This window comes from Caenorhabditis elegans, chromosome X, assembly GCF_000002985.6.
Source record: "Caenorhabditis elegans chromosome X".
In the NCBI taxonomy this organism is placed as follows: domain Eukaryota; kingdom Metazoa; phylum Nematoda; class Chromadorea; order Rhabditida; family Rhabditidae; genus Caenorhabditis; species Caenorhabditis elegans.
This window is the reverse complement of record NC_003284.9, coordinates 11,313,299-11,337,968: the sequence shown is the minus strand read 5'-3', so window position 1 is coordinate 11,337,968 and position 24,670 is coordinate 11,313,299. Positions and strand designations below refer to the sequence as shown.

The window sequence follows — 24,670 nt, the reverse complement described above, 5'->3', positions numbered from 1 at the left end:
CTACATATATTGGAATTCGTTCCATCAACACATTCCTGTAAAAAATATATAAGAATTGTTACTGTTTGCGGGATAAATGCCCCTCATATGAGATGATAAATGCGTTTATATTTATTTTTCATTTCTTCTTTGCTACTTGCGGAGTCAAGAAGATCTATCAGTAAAATCAGTCATGACGAAATCAATCAACATGTGAAAACTACACTTAGTTGTGAGCAATCTTTTTCATAAAATACATATAAAACAATTATTGTTTTGTTTCAGCAGAAGGGATTGTTCGAATAGGTCACCTTCACCCCACGAACCCTATTATAGCACACGAACCAGATGTTCTAAAAATGTGCGCAGACGATTTGAAAATGAGAAATATTCTTCCACAAAATTATACTTTAACGTAAGAAGTTTGAATTTAAAAAAAACAAGTCTTTCCAATTTTAGTGTTTTTACAATGGAAAGTTGCAACAAGTATTCGGGAGTTGAACATGCTGCTTTCCTTCATTATTTGAAAAATGCTTCAGTGTATTTTGGACCCGGTTGTAATAATGGTAATGCTTTTGAGAATGTTCAAGTTATTTAGTAATTCTTTTTTCTCAGAAATGTTGGTTATTGGAAGACTCGCGCCTAGGTGGAACGTTCCAATAATTGCTCATATGTCTGGAGATGACGCTCTTTCTGATCGTGTCCAATTTCCCACACTCGGTTCAGTTGCACTGACATCTGCAAGTGAAATGGCAAAGGCGACTGTAACATATTTAAATCTGAACAATTGGGACCAGGTAGGACGTTTGACAATAAACAATTACTTGTTTGCTCCAATATTCCATATTTTCATTGCTTGACTTAAGTACTCATCAGGATTCTAATAGGTTTTTCATTAGCAATAATGTAGTTTTTTGAAACTTATCATAATTAAACTGTCTATTTCATTTTATTACAGTAAATATTCTCCTGTGAAACGATTCCTGGGGAATATTTCAAAAATATTAACTGACCACTGTCTTCTTTTAATTGTCCGCAGTTCTGAGTTTTTTACATTGTATATTGCAAATTGCGGTGGATGAAACGTGATTGTTTCTATAAATAAAAAACAAACGATGGGAATCCGTTCAAAATCAAATTAAAATATGTTTTTCGACCTTTATGTTTTTTATTTTGACTTTTGGACATGAGTCATTTTATCAATACTTTTTAAATGATCAAAAACGAAAGATTTAAGTCGATTATTTTTATGTTTGACGGAGCATGATTTCGTGCCTAAATTCCCCCCACAAGTGACTAAATACCGGATGTAGTCATTGGCCGTCCAACAAAATATATTAATATATATTTGTATATAAGCAGATACGACGCATCAGATCTGCCCGGAGCAATCGGTGGGGACTCCAAAATGGATTGGAGGATTATAGACTAATCCGTTATTAGTCGCCTTTTTTATAGACACCTCCGCCTTCTATTCCCCGGATGTAGCAATATGCAGTTCTAGAATTACGACAGATAACGTTTTCAGATTGGAATTGTACGACCAAGTGTCGGGTACGAGCGGCTTTCTGTATACTCTTTGCAACATCAAATCAAAAAAAGAGACATCAATCTTAATGTCATCCTGGATATTGAGCCGTTCAGTTCTCCAGAAGAAATTATTTCCACCGGAAAGCTAACAACACTTAAAAGCATGGCAAGAAGTAAGTTTTTTTAACCGTTTGTTGATGTTCTCGTCATAAAATTTTTTCCAGTAATCGTGGTAGAGCTTGGAATGGATATTCACTCAGTCACAAACTTTATGTTGGCAATACACAGATCTGAAATCAAAAATGAGGAGTTTGTGTTTGTAATCCCTTGGTTAGCTCATGTAAGTTTATAAAAATACCACAAAACCCGGAACAACACCAGACATCCTTCAGCAAAACGATCATTATCCTTGGGAAGCGGCTAACGTGGACAAACAAGAAGTGAAACTTGCTTTTGAGAACACAATCATTATCACTGCTCATGGTTACGATAAAAAGTTTTTTGATGATTTCCAGATGAAATTCAGTGCTGTCACAGGAGTCCTTGCAAATCATGTATTTTTCTTTCTTTTTTTCTTAATGTAGAGATCAGAATTACAGTATGCGACATTATCATATATGTCTCTTTATGATGCTTTATTTCTTTATGGATTGGCCCTTCGAGATGCATTTGAAGATGGTGGGGGTTACAATGTTCACATGAATGGATCGTTAATATGGTCAAGAATGACGAATCGGCAGTTTATTGGTTAGTCGAGTTTAATCATTTGGTTTTATAATGCTTGTATTAACAGGTATGACTGGTCAAGTTTTAATGAACAATAAGGCAATTCGAGTACCTTCATATGCTACTTATCACGCTATCAATGGAACTCTCAAAGTACTTAGTTCTGTCAATAATATTTAACTATTACTGAACATTTTTAGATTGTTGTGGAACTTGAGGCTAAAAATAATGATCGTGGACAATGTGAAAAAAATGAGGAAATGTGCTCCGAGCATGTAAAGCATACGGACTACTGAAATAAAATGAAATAATCATGTTTAGGTTGCACACGAAACAATACAATATTATTGGCCATCCGATAGTGGAAAGCTACCGCCGGCAGTGCCGAAATGTGGATTTACGGGCGCAGAATGTGATTACAGACCGTATTTCATTGGAGCTAGTTTACTTGCCTTCATTTTAACTGTCGGACCACTGTCTTACTTTATTTATTTGAAACAGTAAGTAAAATTTAACATCAGAATTTAATATGATTTGCAAATCTTCAGAAAGGAACGATTACTGTATGATATGACATGGCGAATACCCAGAGAGTCGATTAAAATGCTAGAAGGAAAATCGGTATATTTGATTTTAATTTTAAGTGTATCCTTAATTTTCTATTATAGAAATCCGAACACTCTCTGGCTAGTAAATCACAAAGTTCTGGCTCTTTCTCGGGAAGTATGAATTCAAAACAAAACGGACTGATAGCTGCCAAACAAGCGGTGTCTAACGGTGTAAAACTTGCGATTAAGGTATATATTCTCATATACCATTCAGTGATATTATTTTTCACTTCAGCGCTATCAACAAGTACGCAATATTACTTTCCCAAAATCAGAACTTAGACTGTTGAAGGAACTGAAGATTTGTGAAAATGACAATCTAAATAAGTTTTATGGAATATCGTTCAATCAGCAAAATGAGTTTATTGTCATGTGGGTTCTGTGTTCTCGTGGAAGTTTAGAAGACATTCTTTTTAACGACGAATTGAAGCTAGGAAGGAATTTTCAAGTGTCGTTTGCCAAGGATGTTGTCAAGGTGTTGCTTGCCTTTGTTTTCAAATAACGTCTTTTGAAATCTTTCAGGGACTCAATTTTTTGCATACATCTCCACTTTTGCACCATGGCATGCTTTGTTTACAAAACTGCCTTGTTGACTCAAATTGGACCGTGAAGCTTACTAATTTTGCTACTGAGGCTGTTATTTTTGAAAAGCTGGATCATAATGAGCTGCGCCCTTTTATCAATACAGATAGCGAATCAGCAGATGATGTGTCTGATCCTACAAAGGATTTTGCAAGAAAAAGTTTGCAAGAATTTAGTTTGCACTAATCTAAAATTACATTCAGAATATCTTCAACAAGCCCCAGAAATAATCCGTGAAATCGTGACAACTAAGACTATTCCCGAAGGATCTCAAAGTGCAGATATATATGCACTCGGAATGGTACTTTATCAGATACTTTTCCGTGTAGAACCATTCCATGAAAGAAACAAAAGCATTAATAGTAAGTAAAACAATTGTTCAAATGAAATACTGCAATTTCAGAACTGATGGAGACTTTGGCAATGGCAAATGATGATGATCAATTGATTCGACCAACTTTCCCATCATCCAATACTGGTGAAGGTTATAATTTGCAGGTTATTATTGAAATTGCTTTTTCTTAAATCGTGAAAATAATTTCAGTTACTTTCGTGTATTGAAGCTTGTTGGCTGGAAATTCCTGAAATGAGACCACCGATTAAGAAAGTTCGGACGATGGTCAATGCTAACTTGAAATCAACGTAAGTTTTAATAAGTTTTTGATCTAAGTGTTGATTTTTGTTTGCAGAGGAAAAGGTTCTCTAGTAGATCAAATGATGAAAATGATGGAAGAATATACGGCAAATTTGGAAAACATGGTTCGAGATCGTACTGCACTCCTGGAAGAAGCTCAAAAACAAGCAGATCGTCTTCTCAACAGTATGCTTCCAAAGTATGATACCACTTTTTTTTCATAATTTGTGTATTGCACCGACTACTGATATTCTCTGATACTCCGCATGCTGAGCACGGACTATGCATATTGCCGCCTACAGAAGCATAGATTTCCACAAACCATTCGAGGTGTTTGTGCAAATCTTTCGCGACTGTAGGCGGCGAACATGCAGTTTTTTCGCACTTGGTCTGTCCTTACTGTATTGTATGTATATATTTTCAAAAATCTTTTGAAACGTTGGAACATACTTTTAGATCAATTGCGGAAGATCTTAAAATTGGAAAGCCAGTGCTTCCGCAACTATATAGTTGTGCGACTGTTTTGTTTTCGGATATTCGTGGATTCACCAGAATTTCTTCAACATCTACACCACTTCAGGTTTGCAAGCTCAGACAAAAGATTATAGTAATTCTTCATAAAAATTCAATAAATTTTAACTTGTACCTAGACAACATTTATAATGATTTATTTTAGAATTTAAACATTTACATGGATTCAGGATCCCTTTCTAACACAATTTTTTTTAGGTTGTAACGTTTCTAAATGACATGTTCAGTGGATTCGATGCTATTATTGCAAAACACGATGCATACAAAGTCGAAACAATTGGTGACGCTTACATGATTGTATCAGGAGTTCCCACAGAGAATGGAAATAGCCACGCTCAAAATATTGCTGATGTCGCTTTGAAAATGAGAGCGGTAAATTAAACATTTGCCACCTTGCAAAGATTACCATAACATTTCAGTTTATCTGTAACTTCAAACTTGCTCACCGCCCTGAAGAGCTCATGATGGTGAGGATTGGCTTTCATAGTGGTCCAGTTGCCGCTGGAGTTGTTGGTCTTGCCGCTCCACGTTACTGCCTTTTCGGGGACACTGTTAACACTGCATCTAGAATGGAAAGCACCGGAGTGGCTAATAAAATTCAGGTTGGAATTAATATTAGTCACTAATGTTTGTTGAATTTATAGATATCCGAGGGAGCATACAACCTTCTTCATTGCTTCTTTCCTCAATTCCAAATGGTTGAGAGAGGAAAAATTGAAGTAAAAGTAAGCGAAAAATCAGAAAAAAAAGCAACAATTATTTATAACTACAGGGAAAAGGAGAGTGTCTGACATATTACCTTGAAGGAAGAACCGGCAAACAATGAGATTGATTTGGATTCAAAGATTTCATTTCGGATAAACCAATATTTTTCAAATTCTATGAGCTCAAGAATTACCGAATATATAGAACATTTATCAAATTCATTAATTATTTATCTTTAGATTCTAGCCATTTCACATTCTACACTTACCAAACCCAAAATTATTTTCTTGGTCAATTTTCTGATAGATTCATTTTTTGCATTACTCTAAATTTGCTATACTTTAGATATGAAATGTGTTTCCAATTTGGTTCACTCTATTATGTATCTCATTTTGCAAATTCTCGGAGTACATTTGAAACAATTTTATATAGCGTCCCATTTTTACAACATTCAGAAATATAGCTCACATTTTTGAAATCAGTAAAATTAAAGCAGAATGTTCCCGAATTTTATTTATTCTGAAAGCAAAAAGGAAAGCTATAAATAAACATTTTTCAGTTGCAACGTTAAAACGCGGCAAGCAGGAAATAATCGAATAAATTAGAAGAAACACACAAAGAGCATCGTATCACAGACCTGAAAAATGATTTTTTAAGAGGAAAATTTGAGCAATATTTAAAAAAACTTGGCGTTATCAAAACTCGATTGTTTAAAAATTGACTACTATACTTGCGGCCAAACTCACTCAGTAATTCTGTTTCCCGTGAAAAAAAAACAATCAAACAAGTTGCCTGTGTTCATAAATTATAGCTTCGGGTTGATTTGCTTCTCCCTATCTGCAATTAGTTGTAGAAGAGTTGTTTGCGGTCGTGAATAACCTACATTCTTTGTTTTCTTCGCTTGAATTGACGTCCGAAGTGGTTGTACAGACGTCGCAGAGCTCGAGTTATCTTTCAGAAGCGAGGATCGTTCTCCGTTTGACACTTGAACCACAGTGTTTGCTGGATGTGCTGGAGTTTGGTTATAGTGTGTGAGCTCTGTCCGAAGAGCACTTCGTCGGTAATTAGTGCAGAACCTTCCACGCGATAGCTTATTTATTAGCATTTTCATGACTCGAATGAATCCTGCAAAACTTTTCAGTATTTCCGCTTTGCACATGACATGTGAATGCACCAACCTTCCCGGAAACTCTGCGACATCAAAGCGTATAGAATTGGATTAAGACACGAATTGGTGTAGGCAAGAACTTGACTAGCAATCTGAACAATTACCATGATGACACCATGAGATATAACAAGTGGTTCCGGGTAGGCGAGACCAGACATGAAAAAGCACACGTTTAGTGGAAGCCAGCAAAGTGCCCAGGTGATCAAAACACACAGTACAAGGCGGGTAACCTGTAAATAAAATTTTATTTAGCTGTACTTTTTGAATTGAAACTCAGATGAAAACTTTTTGAATGAATATATTACAATCTCTAGACCCATCAGTAAAACCTTATTTAAATTTATTTTTCTTGTCGAACGAAGAGAAAACGTGGTCCAGTACTTTAAACTTGTACGGAACCCTCCCCCTCCCCCCTACAACTTTGGGTTTCACCACCTTTGAATATTTTCAAAAAAACGTCCAATATCATTCAATTCCCAATTAGTCATGAAAAACCTTCAGTTATGGGTTTTGTAAAACAAAGTGTTATAACACTATGGAAACTTGGTAAAAATTATTGAAACCAATAATGCTTAGAAGTCTTTCGGATTTCTAATTTGTTTTTTTTTAATTAAATCGTCTGTTTTCGATCATTTTAAAAATAATTTGATACCCGTTTTTATCATAACACCAGCGCTCAAATTTATTGTACTGAAAAAATCAAAATTACTTTTCTTTTGGCAGCAGTTGCTTCCGGCCTCCGACGAATACTTGAACCACTATCACGATTTGTAAGCTGCAAGGTTTTGCGTGTTTTATAATTCATTTCATTGATTACTTACATTTCTACCACCAACAGATTGAGAGTTACCCGGCCTTGGCATGTCCCAAAGTTTTCTCAACATAAGACCATACAGGACAACAGAAATGCCCAGTGGAAGCACGTAACCAAACACATTGAATGTCATAAAATATGTTCGAGCCTTGAAATTTCCGGTTTAATTTGTTTTTTTTCAATGAATTTAAGTCACCAACCATCGTCGGAGTAGCCTCTGCAGTGGCAATTGTCAGAATTGCGCACGTTGACCGTTTTTCCATAATAAAGTCATACACATAAATCCCGTGCATTCGTCCCACAGGAATCTTAATCACGAATTATGACAAAAACATGTCTAAATAACTAAATATCTTCTGACTTCCGGATTACCTGAGAAGCAATGATAATGATGTAAATGAAGCATAACGCAATCACAGTGTTCCTTGGTGTTCGTAACGTCATTGATTCAACTGGATATACAACTGCTAGATATCTATCGAGGGCCATAAGGGTCAATGTCCAAACACTACAGTATGCAGACGTATGCTAAAATAGGCCAATTAAAAACGCATTTGATGATGGCTATTTGAAGTTTTGGTCTTAATATTAGACTAACCTGGAAGAAATTGATCATAGAGCATGTCCACTCGGGAAAGATCCATGTCGGAGCTGCGTAATCCACAGCTGTGAAAGGAACGCAAAGCAAAAGGAACATCAAGTCAGATATGGCAAGTCCAATAATAAGAGTGTTGGTTGAATTTCTCATTTGTCGTCCAAAAGCAACAATCACCACCAGAGCATTACCAACAAGTCCGACCAAAATGATAACGGCAAAAATTGTTGGAATGATTATTCCAATTTTTCTCTCAAAACTGATAGTGTCGTCATAAATTCTAAAACACAAAATTTTTCTAAACAAGTGGGAATCTTAAACTCTACTTTTGAAGTTGTTCCATTTCTTCCTTAGTCAGGTTTTCAAATTCCATTGTCAAAAAGTTGATGATTTCAAAAGAATTTAGAAGATATGAAAGCGAACTGTAAGATATATTTGTATTATAAAAAATACATTCATAAAGCTAAAGTAACCAAGGTGACTAAGAAAATGAGAATTGAGAAAAGGAGGAACAAAACATTTCGAGTTGAGGGAATAAATCTTATTTTTCCCAACGTAAGAGTTGGCCCGATGAGTTATGAGCCATATCGCTTAGAAACCGTCCGTTGGGGGACGAAGAAGGATTGAAAAATGAGAGGGACGAAATTCTTCCTCAAAGATTGACGTATTCGCTTTTCATTTCACTTTTTCAAAATGAGATGGATTTGCTGAAATGGAGTGAGTAAAGTGATTGAGTGAAATCACGCGGGGGAGTTTAATGTGCATACGATGGATGATGGTTTCAGTGAGAAAAATGGAAGAAGAGCTGCGAATTTGATGGAATTGGATGAGATGGACCAGCGGACACAGAGCCTGCAGACCCAGATGTCGCAAAATATCCCAAGGTTAAATATTGTCGGAAAATAGTCAAGTCAGTCAATACGCAAAAATCTCATGTCAGCACAAAAATAATTGTTCTTCTTCTTCACCCCCATCCTTCTTCTTTCAACCCCTTTTCGACACTGTTGTGTGCCGCCTCTTTAGTCTTTCACTTGTTTTTATAGTAGCCGTGTATTGAGCACTGCCTCCCTTTTTCCTTTTCCTTTACGCGAAACGGAGCGCAAAACTGCTCCTTCACACAGTAGAAAGACATCGATATAGACAAAAAATTGGATTAGTGTGCATCTCTTTTAGATGGGGCGCAAATCAAATGTGAATCTGTTTGATGTTTCAATTAAGCACGCAGTCAGTATTGCTGTATGCCCGACGTGACTACGCTCCAGATGGTGGAGAATAGGAAAGGAAGAAGCATAGGAGAAGAACTTAAAGAAAGAGCAACACCGGGACGTTTGTGTATGTGTCAGGGACCCTCTGATCCAATTTGGCATCGTAATAGATATCCAGAAATGGAAAAAAGCGGGAAGTAACAATTGCGAATAGGAAAAAACATATACATAAGTTCAATTATACACCTATGGGTGAACGTGTATTTACTGAAGAGGCAATGATGACATTTCCCAACGACATTTCCCAGGAAGTAGCTCTAAAATTACAATAAAGACGAATAAACCTACAAAGTACATTAAATTTGGAAAAACACATATCAAGACAGCACAATAGAGCGTTCTAGATTTATCAAAAATGCGACTTGTAAAGTAGTTTCTTTATTTCCGTTTTCCGAACCAAGTTTTTAGAAACCTTGTTAGTTATTCAAGTTATGCATTCCTCGCAAAAGTGTGAAACTCCATTGTCCCGCCGGTAAAAAAGTGTCAAAAATGCATAACGAAATGCATAAGTCGAAAGTTTGAACTTTCAATTTTGTGGTTTTTTTTTAATTCAGTACTTTTTTTTCTAAAAAAATTGTTGAGCTAATAGTAAAACTAAAATCTATATCAATAGACGGAAGAAATCTAAGAAAAAGTGACATTTGTTACTTTAACGGAAATAGCAATCCTGACGTGTGTTGCGAACGAAACAGGAATTGTCAGTGTCAGAGTTGTGTTTACTGGATTCTGTGAGTCGCCGGAGGGCACATATCTAGATGTACCATTAGGCGCCGGATAGAATGAGAAGTAGTAAAAAGTCTTGTATTTTGTAATAAGAGTGTTATAATTCATCACGTACTTGTACTCATCATATTGAAAATCAATTGAAAAAAAAGAAGAAAAAATAACAATTTCTTCAGAAACCTTTTAAATGGCGTTGGACTTTATTACGGATCATGACAAAATTTTAATCAATGCGTTAAAAACAACTTGTTCAGCTTAAGAACAGAAACTAAAATGTCAATTAAAAACCGATACATATACTTGCTATTTACTGATTATTCAGGAATTGAACACGATGCAGATTGAAAAAAAAATGATATTTTTATATAATATTTCAGTTTTTTTTATATTTTTTCTTAAGTGTGCAATATACGGTGCCAGTTAAGAAACAACTGATTCCCACCCAGAGCAAAAACAGGTTGACGGAATAAAACATTTTAGTTAAATTAAACGTTTACTTTCTAAACATTTCCAAAACGAATTCTTGATTAGTTTTCTGTAGCTCTTCTGAGTTTTGAGTCCTGAATTGATAGTCTTGTGAAAATTGTGACTGTAATGAATTTTTCTTTTCTGTTATGGAAACTATATTTCAGTGTTGTTTCCTCAAATTTAATCCATGCTAATTAGAGTAACATACATACAATCTATAGGGAAACATGTATGTACATTTAGGTTACAACACAGAACACACATGTATGCAAAACATTCACATCTGTATATATATTTTTGCAGAGAGACATCGACAGTTCTGAAAATCATAATTTTTCAGTTTTACAATGATAAGTTTATAGTTTGATATCCGAATCTTGACATCAACTGTATCACCAATCAAACGACCTTCTAGAATGGCATTCTGGTCATTGTTATTGACCAGTGATCGTTCTTCTGAATCAAGTGATGTATAAAAACAGTTTTAAATGAGTTGTCGATCTATGGAAAATAAAACCAAGAGAAACAATTCTGACGTTTACAGTTCAGCATGTTTATTGTGATGAGACCAAAGACTTGAATTTTCTATATAGCAGTTTCAATTTATTCTTTATGTTTTCAATTTCTTCGTCACGATGTAATTAAGTGTATCCGCCCTTATTTGTGACCTGTGAGCAATTATCGAAAATGCGCGAACCTTTCCATTTGACGAAAATGAACAATACAGTCTTCTCTCGTCTCAATTGTGACGTCGTCATCAACCCAACTGTCTTCTGTTATTCACAGCCTCTGTCAAATATCCGTTTCTTTTGCAGACACATTCCGTCTTCAAGGTTTACTGACAACTGGTCAGCTAGTAGTTTTTTTCTTAATTTTTTCTGTATCTAACGATGAAGAGACCATCTTACTGGAAGTTGTTTGGATTTGGATTTCTGCTACTCGTTTTTCGAAAAATCGTAATAGCTTGCCTGGCGATGCATATAGTATGGCAGAATTGGAATGATGTAGGATTTGAAAGACTGGTAATTGAAACAAAAATTATATTGTTTGTTATAGCTTTAGAACATTTGAACTTAATTTCAGATTGATAATCCATCCCTACAACATGCAGTTTCCCTAATGAGCCCGAATAGTTCTGGCCTGGTTCTAATCCTGAATAAACACGCACTCAACATGACATATAATTGGCTTTGCAATACTAAACACTTAAAAGGTGATTATATTTAGTTTCAAAGCTAATTTCAAAGTTTAGGTGTTCATGAAAATTCTTATATTGTTACATTGGATGAAGAGTCTTCTTCTGCATTGAAGAAAACATGGCCAAATGTCAATCAAGTAAATATTGTGGTTCCTGGTTTGAAGGTAAGTTTTGAAATTTTAAATTAGGTTGAGAAATATTTTTTAAAAAAGCTAGGAATTATTTAAAAAAAAATGAAATTATTATTTATTTATTAAAAATGAATGGCATCGAGATAGAGAGTTGTTTTTTTCAAATTTCGGTAGCTTTAAGCAAAATATATTTCTTGAAATCGTTTTTAATTTTACATGGCTCCCTAGTAAAATTTATTCTGTATACTTCTCTGAAAGTTCCTAAATTTAAAGCCGGAGCACATTTCAGTAAAATTTCATATTCAGGACTCATTCAACTACGGTGACGGGTACTATCAGCTCTTCTATCTTTTCCGTGCAAACCTGGCTCGTGCTATTCTTCATTATAATAAACCGTTTTGGATGATTCAACAAGATACATTTTGGAATGACAATCTGTTACACATCGATCTTATGGAAAACGAAGACGTGGACATTCTTTTTGACAGGGCTTCTGACAAAGGTCCTCTGATTGCAGGTAAAGCTCGATGTTTTCAAAACATTTTTATAACTTCATTCTAGGAGGATATTATCATGCTAAGCCAACATCAAGCTCTAAAAATTACTTTAACAAATTAGCAAAGGACATTTCCTGGTGGTATGCTCCTGATAACGCCTACATGACTTCGCTTTGCGAAGTTTCCGGATTGGCAAAATGTGGCAGATTATCCTTTGAGTACGAATAAAAATATTCATTTGTCACGTAGCAATACATATTTACAGCCTGATAACTAACTGGCAATGGTTGCAAGGGACTTCTGGAGTTCCACCTAAATTTATACAGTTTGACGGAGAGGCTAAGTTGGGTGGAAAACTTGCAAAGGTTTGCTGACTTGAAGTTGTATCATCTATTGAAAAATATTTTAGATGAAGAAAATTGGTTTTTATTTTCTCAATGATGATGCTAGTAACAATCAAAATGAATCTACATGCAACGCCACATCAATTTCAGTGAGTTGAGCCGACCCTCCAAAAGAAAATTGCGACAAAAATAAAAATAACAAATCAGATTTTTGTTTTGTGATTTCTTGTTGCATCAAATCAAAATTGAAAAATCATGATAACAATGGTCATTTCAAACGGGTTCCCCAAAAAATGATTTTGCCGAGACAGTTGTTAAATCAAATCAGAATGATCAACAAGATGATAATACTAGAGAACCGTTTTGAATCAAGGTCAAAAGTAAAATTTAACTGTGATTTTAGTTATTATTTTGAATCGAACAACATCCAGGTGTTATACACGATTTGTGTTTTAAATAATCAACTGATATGTAGATTTGAAGTGATTCTATAAAATTAAAAACACGTGATTGTTTTTTTTTGCTCTCTGGAGCTCTATGGAGCATATATTATTTTTCATTGAAAAAAATATTACAATAGTTGACATTGCAAAACGTTACAAGGCTCTAGTCGCAAAAAGTCAAAAATCAAATCACTCTCATTTTGTTATCCAAACACATCTTTTTGCACAGTTTAGGGTTTTGTAGCTGTTGCTAATCAAATTCGTGTACATATCAACTAGACACTAGTTTGCCTGTGCTCTTACATTAAACTTTGATAGAGCAAGTTTGCAGAACACAAGATACATCTTGGAGTCAAAAATTGCACAGTGGGACAAAGTCGCTTCTTCAAGTCACAAACAATTTAAGATGTACCAGGACATTGCCGACTTCTTTTACTCAACCCGGATAGGTGCTGCCGTCATGAATCATTTTATTCTACCCTACGCTCATTATTGTATGCTTTCTATGTAACCTCTTCATTCTTAAAACGGTCTCTGTCAATAATTTAATTCTACCATCGATAAATATGAAATGTACAGGAAAAACGAAAAAAATTTGATAATGGCGGGTTGATAAGGACTCGAAATTCACATGGTGATTAGGTCGGCTAGAACTGTTGATGAATATAATCATTTTCAGTTTCAGTTTCGTTCCCAATCTAAATGAAAAAATTGTTTTTTAATGTCTTTTTGTTTAATTGATAATTTTAAAATTATTTTTAAAATCACAAGTTTAGATGCAGCAGCCTCTCATTATTTTGGGTATAGGCATTGTTCTGGCTCTTGTCAGTAATGTTGAAAGCGGTGTGTTAAGGAAACCTGTTGATGAACACGAATACGAAAAGTGGACCAACGCTAGAGGAAATGAAGCTGCTGTGCCACCACCAAAGTATAAGGTAAATAAAAATCATATTTTGCAAAAAGTAATCAAAATAATAATTTAGATGCTTAGATACGCTAAAAAGGCGATAAATGAACCGGAAAATCGGAAAATGTCCTGTTTGTTCTGCACATTTGCAGTTGATGGCGTTCAAGCTTTGATAGCTCAGAATTCAACGGACAATGAGATTGCAGCTTTTCTTGTGTAGGTGTTCTTTAGTTTCCAAAATTATGTTAAGCTGGTAGGATTTGTATCCAAAGAACAGGTATCACATAAAATATGTCTTTATTGTGTCCCAGTGACCGGTTATCGTTTTTTCGTCAAATCATAAATTGACATATGCTCAATTTAACACCTACAAAAACATACTTCCCACTGAGAATATATACCGTTCATTTTTTATTAATATGGATACTACTTTTTTAAGGCCCTTTCCAATTTCAATACATATAGGGAGTGAAAGTCTAATAGAAAAGTCACACTAATAGAATAAAAATGGTAATAATAAATTAATCAGATGGTAAGAAAAATCTTTAAGTGTGGCGTCGATCTTTAGTTTGTATGATAATTAAATAATTAAAGTGATTTGATTGTTCGTATTGTAAGTTTTCTGATATATGACATATGTTTAAAAAAATCACGATGTGCTAGTCAATTTCCCGCTTATCAATACACTTCCTAGTTGGGAGCACTCCAAGTCAGCAACATTTCATATTATCTCTTGCCTACCTGAAACAGTCTAGTTCTTCACAGTTGACGCAACATAAATTCCCTGTTTGTTGTCTTTCACAAAATCATAACCACTATCTTTTGCAGCAACCTTTGCGATCTTTTCGATGTTGAACAACCACATGTTTGCAAGAACATTATCTATGCGTTCAAAGATGAAGTTGTGTTTGTTCTTGAGAGATCTGTTTTCACACCGGAAGAGATTTGTGGAGCCTTTATTGCTAACTGCGGTCACTCGGATAAACCTTTGACGCATATGTGGAACATCACAATTCCTGGCGGAAAGCCTCCAATCAAACCTTGGCCGAAAATTCCAGACAACAAACCGACATTTAAAGTGCTTCATTTGTCCGACATTCATATAGATCATCAGTACGTAGTTGGCACAGAAGCTTATTGTCAACTGGATAGTGCCCTGGGTACATATGCAATGTGTTGTCGCGACTATAGTCAAGATAGCCAAGGAGCCCCGACAAATTTGAAAGATAGTAGGGAATCCGTTTTCTATATTTTATTATTTTCATTCAATTTATTTTAGAACCAATCTATGTTCCCGCAGGTCCATGGGGAATGCCTTATTTGTGTGACTTACCTTATCAGACATTTGAATCAGCAATGAAGCATATTAGCAAAACATTCAAAGACGTAAGCATTTATTTATTCGGTAACAAACAAACAAAGCTATTCTCTATTCTTATTCAGCTTGATTACATCATCATTACCGGAGACTTTGAGGCGCATGATTCATGGGATTACACGGAAGATCTGACCCGTGAAAATATGAACAATATGACTAACGTGTTTCTAGAGTATTTCCCTGGCGTCCCCGTATATGTCTCCATCGGAAATCACGAGGGAGTTCCACAAGATGCGTGAGTACTAACGAGAATTACGAAATTGAAATGACTAATTGGAAAACTATACTATTGTAGGATGGCTCCACATACAATGCCTGAATATGATACAAGAGGTCCTCAGTGGTTGTATAAGATTATGTCTGAAATGTGGTCTCATTGGATTCCACAGGAAGCTTTGGATACTGTTCAATAGTGAGTGTATTTTAAATAATTTAAAATACGTTTTCAGTGCAATAATAATTGAAATACGCAAGCATGACGGTTTTTGTAAGAGCTGTTTTTTCGAATGATTGCACATGAATCACTGATACTCGTAGCAGTTATTCATTTATGTGAAAACAATATATCGATATGTCTTAAACTAACACGTTCACATTTTCAGTCGCGCCAGTTACGCAGTGTACCCGAAACCTGGTCTCAAACTGATTTCACTCAACACTATTTACTGCTCGGAGTTCAATTTGTAAGTTATTTCAACTCGACATTAATAAATTTTTCCTTCAGCTATTTGTATGTAAATGAAGTAGATCCCGATGCAACATTGGAGTGGTTAATTGAAGAATTGCAGGATTCGGAAAATAAGGGAGAGCTCGTGAGTGGTTTTGAATTTCAAGTTTCCTTTACTAATTTCTCACGCATTGTGTTGGCCAAAGGTTATTTTTTCCACTTTGTAGGTTCACATCATTTCTCATATTCCACCGGGCGATAATTATTGTTTGAAAGGATGGTCATGGAACTTCTTCGAGATTGTGAAGCGTTATGAGAACACCATTGCACAAATGTTTTATGGACACACTCATTATGATCAATTCATGGTTTATTATGATATGGACGATCCAAACCGAAGACCATTCCACTTCAATTGGATCAGTCCCTCGTTGACCACGTACGACTGGTTGAATCCAGCTTATAGGATTTATGAAATAGATGGTGGTTACGAAGGGGCAACATATGTACGGAAGCCATATGCCGTGCAACATTTTCTAAAGTTTTTCGAAATTTCAGACGGTCAAGGATGCGAAAACATACTTTGCAAATGTTACTGAAGCCAATATGAAAAACAAGGAACCAGAATGGGTGCTTTCTTACGACACCAGAGAACACTATCAAATGGCTGATTTCTCACCTCAATCGTGGTCCGATTTGAGTGACAAACTTTGGACTAACACTACACTGTTTAGGGATTACGTGAGGTTCGACTTGTAGAATGAAGTTTCTTCACTAATAATTGAAATTTGTAGGCTCTATTACCGAAATCACTACAACAACGAATGCTATACTGATTACAAATGCAGATATACGTTTGTCTGTGACATTAAAAAAGGAAGAAGCTATGATGAGAGTTTCTGTGATCATTTAACAAAATAGTTTCACTTTTGACTTTCTCAGATGTATTTTCATTAATTGTGATTTTTTCATTGAAATAAAATATGATTTTCAGTACAATTTAAAAGTTCACTTTATTCGAAGACATGTGATGTTATCTTTAATAAAAGAAATTTAAGAGTAATTAATCATTTTTCGTATGAACAATGCACTGAGACGTACAATCCAGATCAACTGAAGCATCTTCTTTGAAATTCTTACAACATACATCTGCTTCGTAGTAATTGAAGAGTTCAGCAAGAACTGAATTTTCGCGGAGCATAATCACGCATTTCTAAAAATGTTAAAGTCAGAAAACTTTATGTTCATCAGGTTTTGTTTTCCAATTTTAGTGAAATTTTTGTGTTTTGTCTCTTCTATTTCCGAATGCGCGAAATGTGGGTGCAAACATTTCACCATAATTATAAAATAAATTTGTCAAATTCAATTTGGGTGACAGACATATTCTGATTACGTATGAAACTAAAAATGAATTGAATAGGCTAACGATCGGATTTAACTCAATAAGAACGTAATCAAAGCAACAAATAATAATAATCGATTTTGATTTTGCTATACGAGTTTTGTTTCCTTGTACCTACTGTAAGTTTTGGAACCAATAACAACAATACTCCAACTCGTTGGGTGATCTCAACCGCGTCTTTGTTCTGAAAATAAATGTTCAATGATTTGAAGGATCGTTTTCAAATTTTAACTAATCCGTCTTACTTGTGAAGAATAGAAATTTTGCAACTCTGCAAGCAATTTAGACTGCGTTTGCACTGCCAGGGATTTTGCTTCTTTGGATAATCCAGGAACTGCTGAAATGTACGACAAATGTAATACACAACAAGTACGCAGTATTCGCAGCTCACCGTCATCCCATAAACAAAAACCCAAAAGAGCAAGATATTCCGTCTCAATAATGTGAATACGTCGCATATAGTCGACAATGACATCCAAAATATAATTAAGAGCTGGCTGGAAGATTCTGAAAATAGTGATAAGCCGATCCTTTTGATGTTTTCGCCCTACTTTGCAGCATCTTCTGCTGAAGTATGTACACCCTCTGCATTCTCATAGAATCTTCCAAGTTCCGTTCGTTTGATAAATCCACCATCAGGCATAAGTATCTTATCATTGACTGAAAAAAAATAATTTGAAGCAACTGTCTAAGAATATTAGTACTTTTTACGAGAAAAGTTTTTCGTGAGATCTAGCTTACTTAAGATTGATCGTTCAAATGGGTATCTGATTACGTGAAAGATAAACTCACGATTATCGCTTTCAAATTGTTTAAAAGATTGATATGCTCGGTCGGTATGCGAGAAGTAACAAAAAAAGTTTTTGAACAGTGCAACCTGAATGAAATCTCAATTTTTACATATGAATTTTAGCAAATATATTTGAAAGTGTTCCAGAACATCATTCAACATCAGTTTTTTTTTAAAGATTCTAAAAATACCAATTAACATTCTAATGAGATTTTCATGATCGACATATGTTCCTAGAAAAAATACTGTTAATACAGCAAAAATCAGAAACCTTATCTTCGAATTTGAGAGAATTGAAAGGTGAAAAGTAGGAGTTCACAATATCCGTCACCAAATGAGCTTCTGCTTTGCAAACTTGTTTCGCAGAATCAAACCGCGATGCATGCAATTCCTGAAAATGTTTTCTATAGTTTTCAAACAATTAAAATCTCAGCATTTACTATTTTGGGCATCTTGAAGGTGGGCGTTATAACAGAACTCTGCACCAGTGTATTCGTGGATCTTCGAATATTCAAAAACATTGCATAGCCTACAAACCATGCTACAATAAGCAGAAAGTAAACCAGTAGATATGCTCACCGCTCGTCATTTGCGAAAGAATGGTGCAGGAAGTTGACAACACGTCTTCTTTTTCATTTTTAAAAATAGCACTGAGAGATGATGCTACGTTCGGAGTGAACAAAGGGTCAATAGAAATGCTCTAGAAAACAAAAAATACTTAAGGACATTTATCGTAGTAGAAAAATCTTACGGCCCCGCTTTTCTTCCTTCCAATAGAATCCCTCTGCAACTGTACTACTGTAAAAATACATTTTAAAGCAGAAAATCTTACAGTTCAAAACTCACATTCTATTTTCATTCCTTCGTTGATGCATCGCGTGTATCTACAGCTACGGCACAAATTGCGGAGCGCTGAATTTTGGATATATGGTTGACAGAAGTTGACAGGCATATGTCAGTTAACGTCATTTTTTTCCCTATTATTTTTATATTGTGTACGGAAGATTCTCCACTTCTCATCTCTGCCTCATTGAATATTCCGGATGGACCTTGGAGGTCGCACGTAGTTGATTTTTGAAGACCAAAAATTTAGAAACAATTTCATCTTTTATTAATTTTTTGATCCGAAACACATGCAGCTCTAATTGGATTGGTACGGATTTCATATGACTTGCTTTTCAATTCCCCACGCACACAAACTACTTCCGGTGTTGTTGCGAGGGTGGTTTAAATATTATCATGAACTTATCAAAAGTTTACTAAAAGATTTCAAAGTTAAGAAAACTAACATTTCTCAACTGTACAATTGCCTTTCTCCTTGCATGTATAATTAAGCTTCAAAATGACAGTTCGTCGAAAAAACGCGGCACATGCTCTGAAATGTTTCAGCATCGTACGAAGTACTGATATGAGCTTTGGTACCTGCACGATGAAACCGCAAAATGAATTCCATCTGCTCGTTGTAAGCATATCTTACAATTTCCTAGATCTTCAGGATCATTCATAACTTTTTGCATATCACTTGGAAATTGTGGAATCGGTCGGAGTATCCCATCGGGAAATGTGGAAACCACGGGATCTAGGCTTGTCATAAACACAACTTTATCTGAAAAAAAAAAGTGATAAAAATACTAACTTATTTTCATAATAAAAATTTTGAATGACGTTATATTGCTCCAAAAACAAAAAAACTCGTTTTATTAGGAATCAATAAACATGTAACCCATGTAACCTCTGTGAGCAGAAACTAGAGACTAGAAAGTGTGTTATCACAAAGGTTCTGCTCCTCTTTTCTCCCGTTTCTCCGGTTGATAACAGTGTCAAGCTAAATGCGTTGTTTCTTTTTTAAAAAAAAGTCAATTCATTCACAGATTCATCAAAAGTGTATTATGATAATTAAGATGGAATTATGTCAAGCAGTCCAATTTTCCAGTTGATTTATTCGACGTAGTCCTCGTTTGGGGTCAGGAGCAATATGGTGTTTCTCTTGTCACGGTCATCTTCCTCTTTTGGTAAGTAGTTGTAGAATCCATAGACACGTTTTTGCTGAAAACGGAAAACTATATTCATTGAACACAACACGGGAGTTAACTTGTTTTTGTGCAATTTGGGCTGCTGGGAATGGATAATATTTCTGATAAACCATACTTTTTTTTGTTTTTCTTATATTAAATAAAGCAGAATGAAAACACTCGAGTTAAAGGTCACATGATGTGAGTTTCTCTAGAGTATTTCTTACTCTGCAAGCATCTATTCAAATATAACCTATGAATGCGGGAAACTTCAAAAGTGGGAGATGAATTTTTTGAAGAGGTCAAAAATTAAAAAATACAAAACGTATTCTTTTGTTTCTATAAAATTTTTTTTTTTTGACTTACTGGAGGAGCTGGTAGATTGTTCCAGATTCCGTGGATTGGGGAGCTTGCAACAAAAGCAACAATCGCGATAAGAAGTCCTGAAGTTTAAAAACTAGATTTAAATTATATCAGATGAGAAAGTGACTTACCGAGTATGAAGCGCATCTTGACGTTTGAACTCACACACTCAAAAATTGAGAACGAGAGAAGTAAAATGAATTTTCTAAATCGAAAAGTGAATAATATATATAGGCTCTCGGCCGCCTGAGAATCCCAAGGGACGCGCCCGCTTCTTCTTCCTTCGTAGCCCCTCCCCCTGGTGACCGTGGATTAGACAAGGCGTGGCTTGGTGTGCTTATGTGTCGGTTGATTGAAGTTGACATTTTTCAAACACTATGGTTTCCATACTTGGAAGACCTTGACCAAACCTAAAATACAAATTTGTGGTGGGAGGAAGAAATGAAATCTTTGAAATCTCGGAAATTCGTAACTCATGTTACGAATTAGTCTATTTATAATCTTGTTGTTCAGATGATTTGAGAATGAAAAAGTTTATACGGTGATGGAATCCGTACAACGTGTTCAGAATTGGACTTTTGCATTCTTCGCTTTAAAAATATATTTTTCGTTTTACAAGTTTATTGATACGTTTTATTTTTCAAAGAATCGTAGTACTTTTTACTGGTGCATTCTAACCCCTACTATGAAAAATTTTAGCTGGTTTACATAGATAGACTCTCGTCATTTGCTTGGCAATGATTTCATAATTAAATTGACATCTGAACAGAAAACGAACTCTGAAGAGTGTACCCACGCTTTATGCTCCGGTCAGAGAAAAGGTCGGTTTTCAAGTCCGAGATTCTCATCCTAATGAGATAGTGTTATATACTATGCACGTTATATAAATAAATCAAAAGTTTTTGCAATGTACATTTGTACCCAACACTTTTGCATCCGATGGGTAAGAAGATGGGGAATTCTGAAATAGAACATGTAAAATTCAATATATAAATGAGCCGAAATAGAGATCATTGAGCAAAACTTTCAATGTGTCAAGAAGTATTTTTAGAGGAACATCTAAAATTGTGGGTTGATGAGCTAGTAGTAAAGAAGATCAGGGTTCTTGATGAAGTGGCTGACCTAGGTCTTGAACTTTTGAAAATATATTTTCACTGTGCTCACTTTGCTCACCCTGATTTACTTTTTATGTTGTTTTGAAATAGGTACATTGATTTGAAAAATAATTTTTGTTTTTTGTAAATTTTTGCACTTTAAGAAGAATGTTGGTTTTTTTATATTATGACCCCGCATTTCAAAGCCATCTGTACGGTTTTTAATGTGAAGCACTGTCCACAGGAAAATTGTTCAAATTTATTTATATGATGGTAAAATGACGAAATAACATAGTAAAACTCTTTTAAAAGTTTTGAAAAAATTAGTTGGACTCAAAAAGTAGTAGAAACTGATTTAACCTCACTTTTCAAGAAATTTAAAGCATGTTCAAACCCTTATGATGATGGTCTGCTGCTTTTTCGTGATCTTAGCAATGAAAGTTTCCATACCATCACGTCACTTAGTGTTGCAGAAGTTGCTGGTTTCTTATTCATATAAAAATCTAATGATCATCGCTCTCCTATAAGTTAAGCAAAGTCACTGATGCAGCAGCTGCAAAATTGGAAATAACTAGCACACGTGTTCTTGACACATTCATATTCATCCTGTATAAACATAACAAAAGAGTGTAAAATTTCAACTGGATAATGACTTTTATAACATGGGTGGTTACGCTTCACTGTGAAACTAGAAATTCACACTGCAGACCCGGCCAAAGGTTGAAACATTGTCAACTGGGATTACCGATAGACGCAGTGAAAATACAGTGTTTATAGTGTGTATATCTCATGACAAACTGTTATTAAAACTTCTAAACTTTTGTATATTCATTTTTTGAACCATGAACAAAAATAAATGCTTCTTTTTGTTCCTTGTTTTAGGTAAGAACCACTTTGAAACATTTTCTCTCACAATAAAATTTGCTCACCCACGCCTTAAATTTATCTTATTTAGAAAGTGTACATTGAACTAGGTGAAAAAAAGGAAACCAATTCTAAACAGACAAAAAAGATAATCAAATTTCTTATTCCATTTGTAAAGGAAAATAATGATATTTTCAGGAGCTTCTCAAGCAGAAAATCGTTGTGTTCAAGAGGAGAACTGCACTTTGACTGTTGACAATCCTGGTTAGATTTTTTTTAAAATTTCTTAGCACACGTCACATATTTGATAATATTCATCCAGGAATCAACACAAAAAGCTGTGAAGGGTATCTGATGGAGGAATGTGCGTGTGTTCAACGAAGAAGTGTCAATTTTGAATACGATTGTCACTGCTGCAAAAATCAAACAAGACCCGTATGTAGCTTTGAGAAAATAACAAAATATTGCGAAAATTTGTAATCATCAATTCAAAACGTACAAAAACAAAAATATGATTAAATTTTGAGTCGGAACAAATATTTTTCAAATTATTCTGTTCCGGGACGGGGTCGGTTAGATATAGTCTATAAATTGTTACATGGTCGTTAAATTATTGCAAGAAATTGAGCATTTTGAAGTTTTCAAAATGATTTAAAAGTGGATATTTTGAAAGATTCTGTCTCGAAAAAAAATTAATTTGGAAGCCTTCATTTAGTAAATGAACTATTCAAACTATTTTTCTCCTTTAGCATGATAAATTGAAAAAAAAAACACCAACAAGCTACAACTAATCTGTGCATTGTTGATTAATTGTTATAGTATTTTGTCGTCAGAAATGGGTGCATTATTAACAAGATCCGAAGCACTTTAAAAGTTGTGAACTAAAATAGAATACGCAGTGATATACAGTGCGCCCAACTTCTATAGCGCCCCCCCCCCCCCCCCCCCCTATTTTTTCTCATTTCACCACCTTCTGACATTTTTTACAAAAAACTGCTAATGCCATTCGATTCCAAATGTCGAAAAACCCCCTGTCCAAAATTTTCATCAAAAAAATGGCCAGCTTGTTCACCGGACCTCAATCCGATCGAAAATATGTGGGCTTCAATCGTGAGACTCGTGTACGCTAATGGAAAACAATATCCGAATGTTGCTGCTCTTAAAGTCGGAATTGAGGATTCATGGAACGCCATATCAGCTACAGAGATGAAAAATCTGGTCAATTCGATGCCTAATCGAATCTTTGAGGTCATCGCCAAGAATGGAGGTCCTACGAAATATTGAACTTTATCTAAATTAATAAAATCTGTTGTGTTTTTTGATATCTAGAGGATGGTGAATGCGCGAAGGCCAGTAGTGCTATCTCGTACTAGTAGTATAATAAAAATAAGAGTTGCAAATCTTTAAAAAAATTTCAGACCGATGAAATAGATGTTGTAGATCATCTTAGTTGATTCTTGTGCTGATTCAAGTATTGGGCGCCGCGCAGCGCCCTCTAAAATAAAATTAGGCGTTTCAGGACAATTTTAGAGATCCTACGAATTTCCACGGATAAATTTCTTTTGAAAATTGATTTGCAAGATGTCTGGATCAGTTTGAACTTAAGTCATGAATAAGTTGTTCTTAGAAAAAGCCAAAAAAAGGGGATTTTATTAGAAAAAATCAAAAATTCGAGGGGGCGCTATAGAAGTTGGGCGGTCGTTTTAGAGACTTTTTGACCTAGTCTCCTCAGTCTATTGAATTTTTTGATGAAAATTTTGGACAGGGGGTTTTTCGACATTTGGAATCGAATGGCATTAGCAGTTTTTTGTAAAAAATGTCAGAAGGTGGTGAAATGAGAAAAAATAGGGGGGGGGGGGCGCTATAGAAGTTGGGCGCACTGTATATACATATCAGTTTTGTTCAAGATTTTTTCATTTGAGTTCTACTACATTACAACTAAACTTGTCTATTCCCGAAACATTATTACAGAAACGTACTGTTCCTTTGGAAGCAATGTTTGGGCTCAAAACATACGTGGCACCCGATGACACTCCTATGTTAATGGTTGAACCTCCGGCCAACACTCACGCACCTGTTATTGTAACGACAACAATGGAACCAGCAATACAGTTCCAAACATTGAGAAAACCAAATGGACTTTGCGGAAAATTAGAATTTGGTTGAATATTGAATGAGATATATGTATTTAAGTATTTGAGATTATTGCAGCTTCATCAGCTTACTTAAAACCTGGAGTTGCAACTTCGATA

The 24,670-nt window shown here is 35.1% G+C and overlaps 7 protein-coding genes and 1 non-coding gene across 8 annotated transcripts; 5 read left to right on the top strand and 3 right to left on the bottom strand.

The window, feature by feature from the left end:
• Positions 1-85: 85 nt before the first annotated feature.
• On the top strand, positions 86-5,859 carry gcy-9 (Receptor-type guanylate cyclase gcy-9). Its single transcript, NM_077496.6, has 24 exons — positions 86-211; positions 265-394; positions 439-545; positions 595-776; positions 1,508-1,682; positions 1,734-1,849; positions 1,902-2,063; positions 2,109-2,256; positions 2,303-2,388; positions 2,436-2,510; positions 2,557-2,735; positions 2,784-2,856; positions 2,904-3,032; positions 3,079-3,318; positions 3,366-3,585; positions 3,629-3,787; positions 3,829-3,923; positions 3,970-4,067; positions 4,115-4,258; positions 4,516-4,639; positions 4,789-4,962; positions 5,010-5,192; positions 5,235-5,315; positions 5,363-5,859. The coding sequence occupies exons 1-24, from the start codon at positions 100-102 to the stop codon at positions 5,414-5,416; spliced, it is 3,246 nt and encodes a 1,081-aa protein (NP_509897.3). The 5' UTR covers positions 86-99; the 3' UTR covers positions 5,417-5,859.
• mir-254 lies at positions 4,339-4,438 on the top strand. Its single transcript, NR_002432.2, has one exon. It is a non-coding gene; the product is annotated as a pre-microRNA mir-254 (primary transcript).
• npr-9 (Galanin-like G-protein coupled receptor npr-9) lies at positions 5,800-8,245 on the bottom strand (the record flags this gene model as incomplete). Its single annotated transcript, NM_001375132.1, has 10 exons — positions 5,800-5,932; positions 6,042-6,132; positions 6,179-6,420; positions 6,474-6,693; positions 7,173-7,238; positions 7,285-7,425; positions 7,478-7,585; positions 7,650-7,805; positions 7,876-8,152; positions 8,199-8,245. The coding sequence occupies 9 exons, from the start codon at positions 8,243-8,245 to the stop codon at positions 6,094-6,096; spliced, it is 1,296 nt and encodes a 431-aa protein (NP_001361821.1). The 3' UTR covers positions 5,800-5,932; positions 6,042-6,093.
• Positions 8,246-11,041: 2,796 nt separating this feature from the next.
• glam-5 (Nucleotide-diphospho-sugar transferase domain-containing protein) lies at positions 11,042-13,659 on the top strand. Its single transcript, NM_077494.7, has 8 exons — positions 11,042-11,350; positions 11,412-11,541; positions 11,581-11,690; positions 11,964-12,174; positions 12,219-12,372; positions 12,420-12,519; positions 12,564-12,647; positions 13,273-13,659. The coding sequence occupies exons 1-8, from the start codon at positions 11,219-11,221 to the stop codon at positions 13,450-13,452; spliced, it is 1,101 nt and encodes a 366-aa protein (NP_509895.3). The 5' UTR covers positions 11,042-11,218; the 3' UTR covers positions 13,453-13,659.
• A 58-nt stretch (positions 13,660-13,717) lies between these two features.
• On the top strand, positions 13,718-16,890 carry asm-2 (Sphingomyelin phosphodiesterase 2; the record flags this gene model as incomplete). Its single annotated transcript, NM_077493.8, has 11 exons — positions 13,718-13,876; positions 13,925-14,064; positions 14,677-15,077; positions 15,128-15,234; positions 15,292-15,461; positions 15,522-15,638; positions 15,829-15,909; positions 15,951-16,038; positions 16,121-16,399; positions 16,452-16,639; positions 16,688-16,890. 11 exons carry the CDS (start codon positions 13,718-13,720, stop codon positions 16,812-16,814), a joined length of 1,857 nt encoding a protein of 618 aa, NP_509894.2. The 3' UTR covers positions 16,815-16,890.
• Positions 16,891-19,691, bottom strand: hizr-1 (High zinc activated nuclear receptor protein). The gene is made up of 13 exons (NM_077492.7): positions 19,508-19,691; positions 19,375-19,460; positions 18,932-18,997; positions 18,837-18,883; positions 18,665-18,785; positions 18,526-18,614; positions 18,357-18,476; positions 18,088-18,172; positions 17,847-17,955; positions 17,687-17,802; positions 17,541-17,632; positions 17,414-17,479; positions 16,891-17,106 (listed from the first exon to the last, which is right to left on the bottom strand). The coding sequence occupies exons 1-13, from the start codon at positions 19,600-19,602 to the stop codon at positions 16,957-16,959; spliced, it is 1,242 nt and encodes a 413-aa protein (NP_509893.3). The 5' UTR covers positions 19,603-19,691; the 3' UTR covers positions 16,891-16,956.
• A 222-nt stretch (positions 19,692-19,913) lies between these two features.
• Positions 19,914-20,919, bottom strand: nlp-57 (Neuropeptide-Like Protein). Its single transcript, NM_077491.7, has 3 exons — positions 20,592-20,919; positions 20,464-20,540; positions 19,914-20,131 (listed from the first exon to the last, which is right to left on the bottom strand). Exons 1-3 carry the CDS (start codon positions 20,605-20,607, stop codon positions 20,024-20,026), a joined length of 201 nt encoding a protein of 66 aa, NP_509892.2. The 5' UTR covers positions 20,608-20,919; the 3' UTR covers positions 19,914-20,023.
• A 1,477-nt stretch (positions 20,920-22,396) lies between these two features.
• On the top strand, positions 22,397-24,584 carry F08G12.11 (Laminin N-terminal domain-containing protein; the record flags this gene model as incomplete). Its single annotated transcript, NM_001029368.3, has 4 exons — positions 22,397-22,436; positions 22,617-22,682; positions 22,741-22,853; positions 24,390-24,584. 4 exons carry the CDS (start codon positions 22,397-22,399, stop codon positions 24,582-24,584), a joined length of 414 nt encoding a protein of 137 aa, NP_001024539.1.
• Between the last annotated feature and the right edge of the window lie 86 nt (positions 24,585-24,670).

Bases quoted from the DNA above. Each gene is read 5' to 3' on its own strand.
- gcy-9 (NM_077496.6), top strand. From the start codon at position 100: ATGCGTTTATATTTATTTTTCATTTCTTCTTTGCTACTTGCGGAGTCA. The intron at 777-1,507 runs GTAGGACGTTTG...TAACGTTTTCAG, and splicing joins ATCTGAACAATTGGGACCAG to ATTGGAATTGTACGACCAAG. The intron at 2,736-2,783 runs GTAAGTAAAATT...GCAAATCTTCAG, and splicing joins TACTTTATTTATTTGAAACA to AAAGGAACGATTACTGTATG.
- glam-5 (NM_077494.7), top strand. From the start codon at position 11,219: ATGAAGAGACCATCTTACTGGAAGTTGTTTGGATTTGGATTTCTGCTA. The intron at 11,691-11,963 runs GTAAGTTTTGAA...TTTCATATTCAG, and splicing joins TTGTGGTTCCTGGTTTGAAG to GACTCATTCAACTACGGTGA. The intron at 12,520-12,563 runs GTTTGCTGACTT...AAAATATTTTAG, and splicing joins TGGGTGGAAAACTTGCAAAG to ATGAAGAAAATTGGTTTTTA.
- hizr-1 (NM_077492.7), bottom strand. From the start codon at position 19,602: ATGCAAAAAGTTATGAATGATCCTGAAGATCTAGGAAATTGTAAGATA. The intron at 18,786-18,836 runs GTAAGATTTTTC...TTTGTTTTCTAG, and splicing joins GAAGGAAGAAAAGCGGGGCC to AGCATTTCTATTGACCCTTT. The intron at 17,480-17,540 runs GTAAGACGGATT...ATTTATTTTCAG, and splicing joins AAAATTTCTATTCTTCACAA to AACAAAGACGCGGTTGAGAT.
- nlp-57 (NM_077491.7), bottom strand. The intron at 20,132-20,463 runs GTAAGTCAAAAA...TTCCGTTTTCAG, and splicing joins ACAATCTACCAGCTCCTCCA to CAAAAACGTGTCTATGGATT.